This window comes from Callorhinus ursinus, unplaced genomic scaffold, assembly GCF_003265705.2.
Source record: "Callorhinus ursinus isolate GAN/ISIS: 27379988/994484 unplaced genomic scaffold, GSC_fseal_2.0 scaffold38, whole genome shotgun sequence".
In the NCBI taxonomy this organism is placed as follows: domain Eukaryota; kingdom Metazoa; phylum Chordata; class Mammalia; order Carnivora; family Otariidae; genus Callorhinus; species Callorhinus ursinus.
This window is the reverse complement of record NW_027397100.1, coordinates 8,026,746-8,042,704: the sequence shown is the minus strand read 5'-3', so window position 1 is coordinate 8,042,704 and position 15,959 is coordinate 8,026,746. Positions and strand designations below refer to the sequence as shown.

General features: G+C 39.3%; 1 protein-coding gene across 4 annotated transcripts in view; it reads left to right on the top strand.

Annotated features, from left to right (window-relative positions):
* The window catches only part of RALGAPB (Ral GTPase activating protein non-catalytic subunit beta), an 82,288-nt gene that overhangs the window by 62,075 nt on the left and 4,254 nt on the right, over positions 1–15,959 (top strand). For all 4 annotated transcript variants that reach the window (XM_025875733.2, XM_025875732.2, XM_073880436.1 and 1 more), the window contains 6 exons: positions 1,840–2,005; positions 4,586–4,708; positions 6,535–6,671; positions 11,655–11,763; positions 12,547–12,625; positions 15,275–15,423. In XM_025875733.2, the coding sequence (XP_025731518.1) occupies positions 1,840–2,005; positions 4,586–4,708; positions 6,535–6,671; positions 11,655–11,763; positions 12,547–12,625; positions 15,275–15,423 (763 nt within the window). The remainder of the gene's footprint in view (positions 1–1,839; positions 2,006–4,585; positions 4,709–6,534; positions 6,672–11,654; positions 11,764–12,546; positions 12,626–15,274; positions 15,424–15,959) is intronic.

Genomic DNA, 15,959 nt, shown 5'->3' with positions numbered 1-15,959 from the left:
TTCCTGACACATAGGACTGTGAAGGGCTGTGGGTGAACTACATAGGTGTACTTCTAACGAGAAGTGTTTAAGACATGATGGCCTGGCAATTTTCGCCCAGTGGATTGACAGGTAATAGAGGGAACACCCCATATTTTGATTTGATCAGGCCTCTGTATGGTCTTGACATAGATTAGCATTGATGAACCACATCTGTGACTTGTGGACCAACTCTGTCACTGTCAATTGGAGAGTTTTAAAAATAGTGATTCCAGGATCTTACTTCTGCTGATGCTGTGTAGAAGGTCTGCAGTGGTCTAAGAAAATCTCATGTTTAAGAAATTGCCCAGGTGGCAGATTTATGTTTCCCTGATCCTATAGAATCAATGTCAGCTCACCCCTCTCTGAATTCAAGAATGCCTCAAATCTCTGTATGCTGACTTTGGGTGCTATCAACAGTGATATCTGTTGCTGTGTTCACTGTCAGGTGATCCTTATACTCTTTGCTTTCGTGTTGTATGATTTGTTTATGTGTTTTATAGATGTCGTTCATACTGCATACTTTTTTTTTTTTAAGATTTTATTTATTTATTCATGAGAAACAGACAGAGAGAGGGAGAAAGGCAGAGGGAGAAGCAGGGAGCCCGATGCGGGACCCGATCCCAGGATCCTGGGATCATGACCTGAGCTGAAGGCAGACGCTTAACCATCTGAGCCACCCAGGCGCCCTTTACTGCATACTTTTAATATTCTACTACAGATATTAAATTATAAGTTGAATGATCTTAGATTAAGAACTATAGATCAGATAAATCACTTAATATTTTAGTCATTTATTCTCACAACGGAAATAACATTTAATGCAAAATTAAATGAAAGTTAAATGTTTTATAATTATTATTGAATAAAAAGTTTAATGAAATGTTCAAGAAAAAATATTCCCTTGGTGATCTTGATACATTCCCCCCTTTTCATTTACAATTTGTAGAGGATTTCTCATTTTCCTTCCCTTAGCATAGGTTTTCAACAGCAGTACTATTGCTATTTTAGGCTAGATAATTCTTTGTTATGGGAGCTGTCCTATAAATAGGACATTTAGCAGCATCTTTGGCCTCTACTCACTAGATACCAGTAGTACCCCACAAGTTGTGATGACAAAAATGTCTTCAGACATTCCAGTTGGCCCCTAGAGGGGAAATCACCCCCATGAGAACCATGGTTTTAGGGACTTTTCGAGGCCAGTAAAAAGCCCAGGTATTAAATCTGGTAGTTAGTTAAGAGGGGAGAACCTTCTGGTCACTTTATTTTTTTCTGGAATGGCTGCATTCTCTTCTTTGGACTAAGAGGAGGATGTTTTCTCGCTTATTATACCTAATCTTTATTGAATTTTTAATAGATTTGTACTTTTATATCCTTTGTCATGATGTGTAATAAAATAATCACATACCTGTGTAAAGTACCTCACTAACCAGACAGTAAAGTCTGTGAAGACAGGGACGTAGCAGTTTTAATTTACTTTTAGTAGATATGTCTAGTTTAGTAATTGTTTTGCTAGAGGGGAAGCTAAAGGCTTTACTTGCATTATCTCGCTTAATCTTCACAAACATCATTATTATCCCTACTTTAGAGTTGAAGATACTGAAACAGTGAGGTTAAGAAACTTTCCCAAGGCCCAGCCAGGATTTGAACCCAAATCTAACTAGAAGCATCATTTTTAACTATAGGGATGTATTCCCAAGTTTATTCTGAGCTTAGACTTAATTTGTCAGATACTTCAAAGCTAACTGATTTTTATGGAGATTTATTTTGATATGCTCTTTTGTTTCCTTCATTATAGCTGATGATTGGTATGTATTTCAGATTTTAAAGAATGTGGAATCTTCCAGAAATGTTCAGCCACATTTCCTAGAATTTTTGCTTTCTCTTGGCTGGTCAGTAGATGTGGGCAGACACCCTGGTTGGACGGGGCATGTTTCCACCAGTTGGTCTATTAACAGTTGCGATGATGGTGAAGGACCTGAACAAGGTAAAACTCATAATGGTCATTGTTTTTTCTTGTTTTGTTGTTCTTGATTTCTCCCTCTTTACTATAAGTTTGTAGTCTTATTTTACAAAGAAACAAACAAACCAGAGGTATATTAAAGAAAAGTTTTCTTCCCCTAATTTGAGTCCTTAGAAGAGCCCACTTAACACTAGTTTGTATATTCTTTCAGATGTCTTCTGTATAAATGGGGGAAAAAATTATAGACAGATAGATAAAGTTAGTTAATATAAAATTCATGGCTTAAATAACATAAGGCTAATAAGTTCCCTTTTATATTGTGAGTAAACAAATTCTATTTTCTATAAGAGTATTATAATGAGATTTACTTGCTAATACGTTTGCTAACGTATATTTTGTCCAATACAGTTTTCTATTAACAGGTGTGTTTTATAGACTTTGTGGCTATAATTAAAGGTTACATTCTTGGGATTTTTTTTAAGATTTTATTTATTTGATAGACAGCGAGAGAGGGAACACAAGCAGGGGTGGTGGGAAAGGGAGAAGCAGGCCTCCCCACTGAGCAGGGAGCCCGACGCGGGGCTCGATCTCAGGACCCTGGGATCATGACCTGAGCCGAAGGCAGATGCTTAACAACTGAGCCACCCGGGTGCCCCACATTCTTGGGATATCATATAGAAACCTTTGTAGTAAACAGCTATCTTGGAGAGATTCATGCCTATATCTACAAATCTTCTTGAGGAACTATAATCAGGATAATAAGTACCAGAGCAAGTATAAATTTAAACTTAAGACCTTTGCACCACCTGGCTAATGCTCTTTGTTCTGAGGGCTCCTGAAGTCACTGAAGAGTTAATACTATCTCTGAAGTGGGTGATACCTGTATCCAGTGCTTTGAATTATCAGAGTTGCTCTGTCAGCAAGATTATACTCTCTCGGGGTTTCCCACTGAATACCATGGTGATTTGTGACCTGTCATTTTTTCTAATTTCAGTCAAGATTGAATCGAAGTATTTGGGGATATACTCTAATTTTAATTTCCACATATCCTTTAATATATGCTTGAGTATTATTTAATTCCTATAAGTAAATTTATAAAGGATATGCACATTTTTCAATTAGATAAAAATATCATTGGATGCTTATGGTTGCAGTAACAGAAAACTTGACCCAAACTGGCTTATATTTTAAAGGTCATTTATTGTCCGATGTAAATGAAAATTCCAGAGGTTAGTATATATTTTTGTTGTCATTTGATCAGCACCCCATTCTCTTGCTCTGCAATTTTCCTTTAGCTCTGCTGTTCATATATTGACTTTGTCCCCCTAGCCTGGCTTCTCTCATAGTACAAAAAGGCCGTACCAGGCTTTACATTCACATACCAACCGTAGCCTGAAGAGGAGAGATTAGCTGGGTCTCAGAACCTCCCTACATCCAGGTCCTGAGATACGCAGTGATTTGGCCACTCCAGACCTGTTGCCGTGGCAAGAGAGATGGAATGACCCGGTAGAGAGCTATAGACGAGGTCCCGTTGGTATGAAGGGTCAGTCCCACACGGGTCACACCTGCGGCAGAGTGGGTGTTGGGGCAGTGAGCAAAGTGTCTACTACAGTAGACGCAGTGTGCCTTCCCACTGTCTAAACCAGGAGTTGGCAAACTATAGCGCATCCTGTTTTTGCAAATGAAGTTTTATTGGAACTCGGCCACACCTGTTTATGTATTGTTTATGATGGCTTTCATGCAGCAGTGCTGTCATACTTGAGTCGCTGTGGCAGAGACCTTTGGCCTACAAAGCCTTATTTACTGTCTGATCCTTTACAGAGAAAGTTTGTTAACCTCTGGTCTAAACTTCTGCTTGCCACATCCTCACCCACATTAAGTATCTTCCAATCTGTTAGCTGAGAAATGATTGAGTTTCAGCATTTTTTCATATTTTTATTTCTCTCCTGAGAACTACTTGTTCATTTCCTTGTCCCAGTTTTTTGTCAGGTTTTTGGTCTTTTATGTGTTATTGGTAAGGCATTATGTTCGTTTTAATTGAGAATTATACTAGCTCTCAGGAATGTTATTTTTGTTAATTCATTCTTGCTGGCTTAGAGCAGATACTATTACTCAGAATGCCTGTACAGTTTATATTCTGTCACCGACCATTGAGGAAAGTAGAGCAGAAGCAGAGCTGAGGAGAAGTAGAAAGACACCAGGGACAGAAATGCCTTGAAAGCAAGAGTATGAAACACACAGATACCTGCCCTAACTCCTTTCCGAGGTCTGCGGTGGTCGTCTTCCTTTGGATTATTACCTCTTCCCAAAAAACTGTTTTCATAATCTGCCTCATACAGATGAGTTCAAGTCTCTGCTAATCAGAAGTGGCCTAATTTAGAGCAGTTTCAGAAACTGTGAAATTAAGATTTTATCATTTAAAGTTAGTGTAAAGACATTTGATGAACATTTATGGTTTATTCTTCTTATGCACTCATTGGTTCTTGCTGGAAACGTGCCTTCTGTTGATTACCATTTTATTAACCAGTTAAAATTTCATGAAGCAGGATGAAACTGATTTTCCCACTTTTTTTGGAGCAGTAATGGAGTGTTTCTCATTCCTAGATGAAATGATTTCCTCTGAAGACGTTGGGGCTAGCATTTTCAATGGACAGAAGAAGGTGCTGTATTATGCCGATGCCCTTACGGAAATAGCTTTTGTAGTTCCTTCTCCTGTGGAGTCCTTAAGTAAGAGCATTTTTTGTATGGTGGTGTTTTAAAATCTATTTTTTGTATTCACTGGTTTGTGCAGTATTTTTGCATTGGGAGAGATTCTGAAATCATCTAAGTCATTGTTTAACTTCTAAGGCATGATAGCATTTAGATTATGCAGAGGTATAGGATGTTAGCTCTTCTTAACTTTTTTTTTTTTAAAGATTTTATTTATTTATTTGAGAGAAAGAATGAGAGAGAGAGAGAGAGCACATGAGAGGGGGGAGGGTCAGAGGGAGAAGCAGACTCCCTGCCGAGCAGGGAGCCCGATGCGGGACTCGATCCCGGGACTCCAGGATCATGACCTGAGCCGAAGGCAGTCGCTTAACCAGCTGAGCCACCCAGGCGCCCTCTTCTTAACTTTCTTAAGGACACAGTTAAAGACAGGTAGACTGAACCTCTCATAATAATCTTTAAGTAGAGAAGGGGACCCACTTCAACCCGTTTTTTGTCTTTCTTTAATTAATCAGTACATAGAAGTCTTGTTTTCCAGTTTATTCATTTTTTTCTCTATTTATGAATGAACCCCCACCTACTTGCCTGTTTCCATGTGAGAGCCTTATGTCAAACCCCAGAGAATCCTACCATTGGAAGACTCTCTACAATTGGAAGATAGCATCTGGCTGATCTTCTGACCTCAAGTAGGAGAAACTTCACAGCCTAGAAAAGGTGGCGAATTAAGCCTGTTCTTCCAAAGAATCAGGAGTGATTATTACTTTTCAGTCTGAACCCATAGTCTTATCTGGCCTAGAACCTTTGCTTCTTGCAAATTAAGTCCATTTCTTTGTGCCTGACCAGGCAGTAGGTAGAAAATTTCACTTTCTTCATTGAGACCATCTGTAGGATGGGCTGCTATACATCACACTGCCATGCTCTCATCTCTAGGCTAATGACTTTTCTCGTGCCCTTGCTCTGGCAGCCTCCTGACCTTTGTACTGGGACCCTTGATTTCCCACACTAGGCCCCCTACCCCTGTCTTATATTCTCAGGCCAGTTGTGTCCCTGGCAGGAGGGGCCTTCCGTGGTCTAGGTCAGTATCCCTAGCAGCTGTTTGCCTTCATGTCAAGGCTGTGATCTACTACCCTAATTCCAGAAGCCAGGCCCCATTTGCCCTCTGTGAGTTGAGTCCCTGCTTCGTCTGTAGCCTAGCCTGTTTGCACCAACAGAGCTAGAGCCTTGTCCTTGTACTTTAGTTGCCACAGTTGGGTCTTCACCTCTTGTCATGAAACGTTCTGTGTTCTGACTGTGCTCCTGCTCTGACTTAACCTCCTCCTGTGTCTTGAGATTTGTCTTTGTGTTTGTTTTTTCTGACTCTTTGTGTGTTTGTCTCCAACCAAATCACTTCTTAGTCACTGAGACTAGGTCCTCTGTAGCTTTGGAATGCCCCAGTGCCACTTGGTACCATGCTACATGATTGAATATGTTATCAGAATAAAAATTCAGAGAATACAGATGGCTTATATTCTTCATCTGAAAAGTCAAAATATTTTCTGATCTTACCTCAGTTATCCTGTAGCACAGGAGCTGGCACGCTGTGGTGCACAGGCCAAAATCAGACCACCAAGTACACTTTCTACATTTTTAGCGTTGTAAATAAAGTACAAAAAAGAATATGCAGTAGAGACCTACATAGCCAGCAAAGGCTAAAATATTTACTGACCCTTTACAGAAAAAGTTTACCAACCTTTTGTCTAGAGGCAGTGCTTCTCTTAAGTGACTTAGGTTAGACTATTATCATAATTAGTTCAAAGACTTCTCTAAAGAAGTAGTAAATATAATTGATTTTTTTCTTTACCCTGTAGCCGATTCATTGGAAAGTAACATCTCGGACCAAGATAGTGATTCAAATATGGATCTTATGCCTGGAATTTTGAAACAGCCATCCCTGACACTTGAGCTTTTCCCTAATCACACAGACAATCTTAATTCCTCACAGCGGGTAAGTAACTTTGTTGATACAGCTCTGCAAATTTGTCGTGCAGTAGGGGTAATTATAGAATCATGCCTTTAATCAACCTTTTAATTGTAACCTAGAGAGCAGTGATAGCAGTACTGATTCATTAGTATCTTAATTTTTTAAAATCAAATTCTCACAATTTTCTTTTTTTCAGCTTGCAACAAATAGGTCATTCTAAGACAGCCTCTGTTGTTTTCCTTGATTTGGCCATTCTGGTACCATGCTTGGGTCTCTCACCCATTCCTTCTCAGGCCTAGGTTTTTATTTGGTACCCGTAATATCCACTAAAGGTATAACAGTAATGGGGCGCCTGAGTGGCTCAGTCGGTTAAATGTCTGCCTTTCAGCTCAGGTCATGATCTTGGGGTCCTGGGATCGAGCCCCAAGTTGGGCTCCATGTTCAGCAGGGAGTTTGCTTCTCCCTCTCCCTCTGCCCCTCCCTTCCACTCATGCACACACTCACTCGCTCTCAAAACCTTAAAAAAAGGAGGGGTACAACAGTAGCTATACGTTCCACATCTTTAATCACGCAACATTTGACTTAAACAAGTCTTCTCTATACAAATGGTAGCACTTTGGACACTAGCCCAGTGTGTGACTAGACACAATGAGTGAGGCACACAGCAGCCACCACAGGAAGGGAGCATTTTACTTTTACACTATTTTTCTTGCCGTATGAGTAGATGTTACATCCTTATTTTTGTTTTTTCCTCATGTTACTTTTTTTTTTAATTTTTTATTGTTATGTTAATCACCATACACTACATCATTAGTTTTGGATGTAGTGTTCCAGGATTCATTGTTTGTGCATAACACCCAGTGCTCCACACAGAACGTGCTCTCTTTAATACCCATCACCAGGCTAACCCATCCCCCCACCCCCCTCCCCTCTAGAACCCTCAGTTTGTTTTTCAGAGTCCATTGTCTCTCATGGTTGGTCTCCCCCTCCGATTTCCCCCCCTTCATTTTTCCCCTCCTCCTATCTTCTTCTATTTTTCCTTAACATATATTCCTCATGTTAACTTTTTTATCCTTACTGGAAAGTGGCAATGTGTGGTGGTAGGGTATAGGATCATTTCATAAATGTGGGAAGATTGATTTGTAACAAATAATAAGAAAGACAAAAGAAGTGTAAACTTGATTGAACCATTCTTTGATTTTACAGGATTTTAATTTGGCTCCTTCCCCATGAAAGTTGTTTTTAACATAAATACAGTTGACTCTTGAACAACAGGGGTTTAAACTACATGGGTCGACTTATATGTGAATTTTTTTTTTTTTTTAACAAATGCAGTACAGTATTGTAAATGTATTTTCTCTACCTTATGATTTTCTGAATAACATTTTATTTTCTCTAGCTTTACAATACATAATATATCTAATATACAAAATATGTGGTAATCAACTATATTATTGGTAAGACTTCTCTTCAACAATAGGCTATTAGTAGTTAAATTTTTGGAGACTTAAAAGTTACACTTGGATTTTTAACTGCATGGAGAGGAATCAGCACCCCAACCCCTGCATTGTTCAAGGGTCAACATATATATGCTTGAGAGAGAATGAAGGAGAACTATTGACCTTTAAAATTAATTTAGGGAAAAAAAATAAATAATAAAGTAAAATTAGGAAGGGGCGCCTGGGTAGCTCAGTTGTTAAGCATCTGCCTTCGGCTCAGGTCATGATTCCAGGGTCCTGGGATCGGGCCCCGCATCAGGCTCCCTGCTCAGCGGGAAGCCTGCTTCTCCCTCTCCCACTGCCTGCTCCCCCTACTTGTGCTCTCTCTCTGTGTGTCAAATAAATAAATATCTTTAAAAAAATTAATTCAGGAAAAACAGTTAAGTTGTTTAAGATTTTCTGAAGTAGACTGATTTTGAAAATCAAGAGTTACATATTTAAAAGGTTTCATAGAATACAGTTTGGAGATGAACATGTCTTTGTAGGGTGGTAATGTAGGATTTCAGCCAGATCTAATATTCAGTGATTGGTGGTCCTTGTATACTCCTTTTCTGAATGTCAGTATGGTTATCCCTTAAAATCCAAAATCTTAAGGCACCATGTTTTTATTACTTACACCTTGCAGACTACTACTAACCTTAAAAATAAAACTTACTTTATCAGCAAAAATGGGTTCACTCGAGAATAGCAAAGAATTCCAATTGGGGACATGCAAGCTATGGGAAAACTATCGGCAAATCCAGCAAATGAAGGAGAGGAACATCATTTTATGGAGAATGAGGAGGAAGTTGGGAGGGGTCGTTCTGAGTAGAAATCCATAGGAGAAAAGCAAGAGTTCAGGATGAGAATGACTGACCAAGGTTTCTCACTGGCTGAGTTGCAGTGGATTTCTTGGCAGGAGATTTCCGTGCACATCTTTTCTGGTGGGGCCTATAACTGATTCTTTTCTGTTGTGGTCTGTAATGGACAGTTCTTCATGTAATTGCTACTGGGTGGTATGGCTCCTTTTTCTAGCCTCCCACTTTAGTGAGGTTTCCCTTTATTAATTTTCACACTACTAACTAAAAAAAGAAAAATATCTCATTAGATACAGAAAAAACAGTTGACATAAAATTCAACATTCATTCATGACTTTCAGCAAACTCTGAATAGAAGAGAACTTTCTCAACCTGAAACAGAGCTCTACTGGAAGCCTAGAGTTAAGATTATACTATACAGTATTGTTGACTGGTTTTCCCCTGAATGGAGGACAAAGCAAGGATGTCTGCTCTCACCACTTGTATTTAACATGGAGTCCTGTACAGGGAAATATAACAAGAAAAAGAATTAAAGTACATAAGAATTGGAAAGGAGAAGTAATACTGTATGTATTTGCAGATGACATGATCATATATGTAGAAACCCTGAGGAATCTTTTTTAAAAAATCTACTAGATCTACTGAGTGAGTTTATTAAGGTTATAGGAAAAAAGGCCACTGTGTTAGGCTGAATTCTGAGATGACCCCCAGGGACTCTTGTCCCTGTATGATGTCCTCCCCTTGTGTGTAGGTAGAACCTGTGAATATGATGAGATATTGTGTGAGTATGTTACATTATATAGCAAAAGGGATTTTGTGGATATAATTACTAAGGTTGCTTTGAGTTGATCAAAAGGGAGATTACCCAGGTAGGCCTGACCTAATCATAGGAGCCCCCCCCTTTTTTAAGACTTTATTTGAGAGAGAAAGAGAGGGCACAAGTAGGGGGAAGGGCAGAGGGAGAAGCAGACTCCTCGCTGAGCCGGGAGCCCGATTCTCAATCTCGGGATTACAGGATCCAGACCTGAGCTGAAGGCAGATGCTTAACCAACTGAGCCACCCAGGTGCCCCATAGGAGCCCTTTAAATCTAGGGCTGAAGTCAGAGATTCAAAGCTGATTAGGAGCCATGCTAAGAAAATGGTCTTTGAGTATGGCTGGTGTCTGCCACCAATTTGGGGAAGATCTCTTAGCCATAGTCATTTTCTGTGACTGCCACAATACAAATAGAAATGGAAATAAGAATTTAGGGGAATTGCCATCGTCTCTGTAATCTGCTGAACACAGGTATATTTCTGTGCTAATAAAGCAGTTTTATTTTAAAAATTCAGCTTAGTTATGAGAGTCTCTCTTCTGTCCACGTATCTTTGTTTAGGGCTTTAGCATAAACTCATCCCTGCTGCATGCCCTCCGAGTGGTGGTGCTCAGAGCACCGGTTTGCTAAAGGGGAGCCACAGAGCCCTGCTAGCCCTTGAGAAAAACTTCAAGCCGATCAGGTGGGCAGGGAAGCCAGAAGCAAACTGCATGATATCAAAGACATAAGCAGCTCTTTTTTTCTTTCTGTTGACAAAAAAAAGGACTTTTTTGGCCTAGATTGCAGTAGGAAACTTCTGGCCTAGAAATGAGAACTAGAAGTAATTTGCTTATGGGACATTTTAGAGATTAGGCTCCCCAGGCAAACTAGTGACGTTGCTGTGATGAGGAAAGCATTCTGCTTGCTGGCCATAGATGGATAGACTTAAATCCTTTGAAGCCCTCATTAAGACATTGCCCAAAAAATTTTCAAAGGTTTTATTTATCCATTTATTTTATTCTATTTTATTTCTTATTTTTTTAATAATTTTTTTATTATGTTAGTCACCATACAGTACATCATTAGTTTTTGATGTGGTGTTCCATGATTCATTGTTTGTCTATAACACCCAGTGCTCCATGCAGTACGTGCCCTCCTTAATACCTGTCACCAGGCTCACCCATCCCTCCACCCGCCTCCCCTCTAGAACCCTCAGTTTGATTCCCAGAGTCCATAGGCTCTCATGGTTCGTCTCCCCCTCTGATTTCCCCCTTCATTTTTCCCTTCTCCTAATGTCCTCCCTGCTGTTCCTTATGTTCCACAAATAAGTGAAACCATATGATAATTGTCTTTCTCTTTTTGACTTATTTCACTTAGAATAATCTCCTCCAGTTCTATCCATGTTGATGCAAATGTTGGGTATTCATCCTTTCTGATGACTGAGTAATATTCCATCATATATATGGACCACATCTTTATCCATTTATTTTAGAGAGAAAGAGCGCACACTAGCGGGTGGAGGGACAGAGGGAGAGGGAGAAAATCTCCAGCAGACGCGGGGCTCCATCCCACAACCCCAAGATCAGGACCTGAGCTGAAACCAAGAGTCGGATGCCCAACCGACTGAGCTACCCAGGCACCCTGCCCACAAGTTTTATTTTTATTAAAGTATAATTGGTCAGTATTCCTTATCTTCTTTGAGAATTTAAGACCTTCATTTCTTTGTTCTAGGTTGAGACTTGATAAACAGGAGTCAAAGAAGAGCTTTTTTGCAAATATATTTCACTTTTTTCCTCAAGTGATTTCCCATGACCTGATATTTACATCACTGGGCAGGTTGATGAATATGTGGCTGGGTAGTTTTATTAAGCTGCTTCTTTTTTTTCCCCTCCCCCTTCTCCTTTTCTTGATCTCATATAGCTTAGTCCCAGTTCCAGAATGAAGAAGCTGCCTCAGGGTCGCCCCGTGCCTCCCCTTGGACCTGAGACAAGAGTTTCTGTAGTCTGGGTGGAGCGCTATGATGATATAGGTACTGTGTGTAAGGACTTTGTCCATAAGTAAAATTACTATAGAATGACAATGACTTGCTGAATGTCTGGGGAGATGCAGCACAGATGTGGTATGGTGGCCAGAAGCTGGGGCTGGAGTTCAGCAAGCCTGTTTTGGCATCCTGGCTCTGCCTCTCACTCAGTTTCTTTAAGCCTTAGATTACTCATCTGTTAAATGGAGACACTCATGGCACTTCCTAGTTGTGATGACTAGGGGATGTAAAACTTTTAGCTCTTGTTGATATCACAGTGAATGGCTTGTTGCGAGTTGGTCCCACTCCATGTAGCTCCTGGTCATCCCAGGACCTCTGGAAAAGGGAAGGGGGGAACACTTTCCTCACCTCTGCATGAACCCTACTGTCTAGTTCTGGTGTAAATATTAATTTGTCCTTAGGAATTCTGCTTTGGATAAGTTTCTTATGAATTTTTATGTAAGCAACATGAGAGCATTAGAAATGCATACTTAGCCTAGAATCTCATCCAGCTCAGGGTTTGTGGAAAGGTGTGATCATTGCTTTCCAACCAAGCCCTCAAAGACCACAGATCATGTTCTATAAAAACTCAGCTTTAGATGAACTTAGCCAAAATTTGTCTTGAGGGAGATTTCTTTTTGGTGAGGAATGGTTAGGATTATGTATTTTAGGATACCACAGTCCATATATTTATTACACACTTGTATAAAGAGATTAGGAAATTAGATTTCATACTATTTATTTTAGAAATATAAGGGAGGTATTAATTGTAATGCTCTTATTTTCTTCCAGAAAACTTTCCCCTCTCAGAGCTGCTGACAGAGATCAGTACTGGTGTGGAAACTACTGCAAACAGTAGCACTTCTCTGAGGTACACTCTTTCTTTGCCTGAGGCTCATCAGCATGTCTTGAAGCCTAGAGAAACCTATTCATGATAATATGTCAGTTGTGATTTCATAAAGAAAGACATAAGGGAACAAAAGGGATGAAGGCAATAGGAAATAAGCATAGGGGAAAAATCAAAGAAGTTGGTAGATAACGTGCACAAGGTGATAAATTAACAAGCATTTTAAAATGGCATAATTAATTGCTGTTTTACATTTATCTGCAGCAAAGAGAAAAATGGTAGAAGCAGTTAAGTATTAAGACTAATAACAGACTGACAATATTAGATAGGAGTAATAGAGTTAAATTGGTCAAAACATTATGGGTGGTTAAAATGTCCTAATTAAATGAGCTATTTAATGGAAAAATATTTCTAAGTAAAATGTAATACTAACTTTATTATAGTTAAGATTCCTATTTTAGCTGCCCATGCACAAAAAGGATAAAAGGGGATAATTGGATTCTAGGATTAATAACAATGTATCTGTGTAGGCTTTATAGTTTCAAGGCTTTTTGCTTGCTTGCTTTTGGTTTAAACAAGTATTTTAAAACAATTCACAAGAGGTACCATTATCATTTGTTTTACAAATGGATTAAAATAGGCTGATAGAAGTTATTCTTCAGTATCACACATTCAGTGAATGAAAGAGAAAGTGATCTGAACTCAGGCTTCTGACCCCAGATGCTAGCCTTATTTTGTACATCAGAGAGCTGCCTTTGATATCAAGCTACATGATCTGATTTGTATTGCATTTAAGATGAATTTGTTCTTAACATCATTAGATTGTTGTCATAGAATTGGAGTAAAGGTGGTTTATTTTAACATCATATTTTTAAATTTCCAGAAAAGGATAAGTCATTCTTTTTTTTTTTTTATGTTCAGTTAAGCCAGCATATAGCACATCATAAGTTTTCGATGTAGTGTTCAACATTAGTTGTCTATAACACCCAGTGCTCATCACAACACGTGCCCTCCTTAATACCCATCACTCGGTTACTCCATCTCTCCACCCCCCTCCAGGAGGACAAGTCATTCTTAAAACTTCGTGTTTTTTCTGCTAAAGTATTTTAAAGCAAGTTATAAGAGATCCGGACATTTTAAATATATCAGTCTGCATTTCTGAAAAACAAAAACACTTTTCAAATAGATAAAGATAAAATTATCACAATAATAAAATTAGTAATAGTTCCTTAATTTTATCTAGTAACCAGTTCATATCGAAATTTCTCCATTTTCCCTAACATATCCTCTATAGTTGGTTTATTCAAACCAGAATCCACTCTGGGACTTTGTGTCTGATGTTATCATGCCTTCGGGTGCTTTTACTATAGAACAGCCCTTTTTGTCTTTTTTTTTTCTCCATGATGCTGACTTACTGAAGAGACTAGAGTAATTCTCGAGGTGAACTTTTCTAGAACTAGTTTGAAAGAGAACTTTTAAGTGTCTTGTGTTGGTGGTGGTGGTGTTAACGGTTTCAATCTTTTTAGGTCAAAGGTTATAATATGGGGGTGGGGGGATGGGTTAGCCTGGTGATGGGTATTAAGGAGGGCACGTACTGCATGGAACACTGGGTGTTACATGAAAACAATGAATCGTGGATCACTACATCAAAAACTAATGATGTATGGTGACTAACATAACATAATTAAATAAAATTTTTAAAAAAAGTTATAATATGACTAGACTGTAAAAATCATATTTTGTTGGTAGACTGGTAAAATCAAGAATTTGTCTTGATGACAAAATTAACTATATGAACGATTTTTATATAATGTATTGAAAATTGACTCAATGTTGCTTTGGCCAGAATCACCTTACCTATATAGAAAGAAAGCAAAAAAAAAACAAACAAATACCAACATACATTGTAGCAAGTATCACAGAGTAATAACGTGGGTACCTCTAGACATGGTGACATATCCCTGAGCATGATGGGTGTCTCAGTCTTCTAAAGGCACAGTTGTGAATTAGCACCCATGGCCTGTTCAGAGGCGTTGAAGGCTTTGGCCTTGCCAAGATACAGCCATTTATCACCTTTGCTAAGGAGGACACTTGCAGCTGGCCCAGACTAATGGGCCTCACAATCTCCTCCCCCCAACCCCTGAACAAAAATTTTATCAGAGGTTCTCATAAGGGGGACTCAACTATATTCCCACTTGTGCTTTGAGATGCCAGGGTTGACTGTGGTGGAATTCCCCTGCACTCTGGCCACCCCCACATTTGTTCCCTACAAGAAGGAGGGACTAAGTGAAAGAAAGTCCCATAGCCAGTTGCTGGGTTCATAGCTTCCTGCCAGAGATTCCTCTGCCTTTGCTTCCACCCTGTGTCCCTAGTGGTTGGTTGTTTTTGTTTGTTTGTTTTACCTAGTGATTTTAAAACACATTTTTAGCCCCTTTTTTGTCAGTTTGAAAAGCCCAACCCCAGGGATGGGCCTTTAGGGCCAGGTGTTGATGGGGGTGGGAGGTTGGGTACAGCAACATGGGCTCTCAGAAGGAGGATCCTGAGCAGACTGACACGTTGGCTCTTATCAGACTGTATCAAGCCCGGCATCAAGTGTCCTTAATTTTCTTATATTACACACGGGGCACTTCAACTTTTATATGTTTGGAGTAAAAAGAATTTTCTTTTCTTAAGATCTACCACTCTTGAAAAAGAAGTTCCTGTCATCTTTATCCATCCTTTAAACACTGGATTATTCCGGATAAAAATTCAAGGAGCCACTGGAAAATTTAACATGGTCATCCCACTTGTGGATGGGATGATTGTCAGCAGGCGAGCACTTGGTAAGGTCTTCATATATGGCCGAAGAGTTAAGGTTTCTCTCTTTTATTTATTTGTTTGTTTAAACATTTTTATGAACCAAGAAGAAGTAGAAATAAGGAAATGGTGAAATTACTTAATAGATCGCACATGTAGAAAATGCTATGGTTTGGGGCTCCTGGGTGGCTCAGTTGGTTAAGCATCTGCCTTTGGCTCAGGTAATGATCCCAGAGTCCTGGGATCAAGTTCCACATCAGGCTCACTGCTCAGCGGGGAGTCTGTTTCTCCCTCTCCTTCCCCCTGCTTGTTCTCTCTCTCTCTCACTTGCTCTCAAATAAATAAAATCTAAAAAAAAAAAGAAAAAATGCTATAAATAAGCATGTTTTGTTCTAACTGTGCTTCGTCTACTTAAGTACATGTAGAACTACGATTCACAAACTTCCAGGCCTGGGAAATCAGATAGCTGTGTATAATCCAGGGCAGGAAAATGGGTTGTCAGACCAGATTTTTGCTTCTGTTTTCCCTTGTCATGTATTTCTTCTAGCAGTTTTATCTTAGT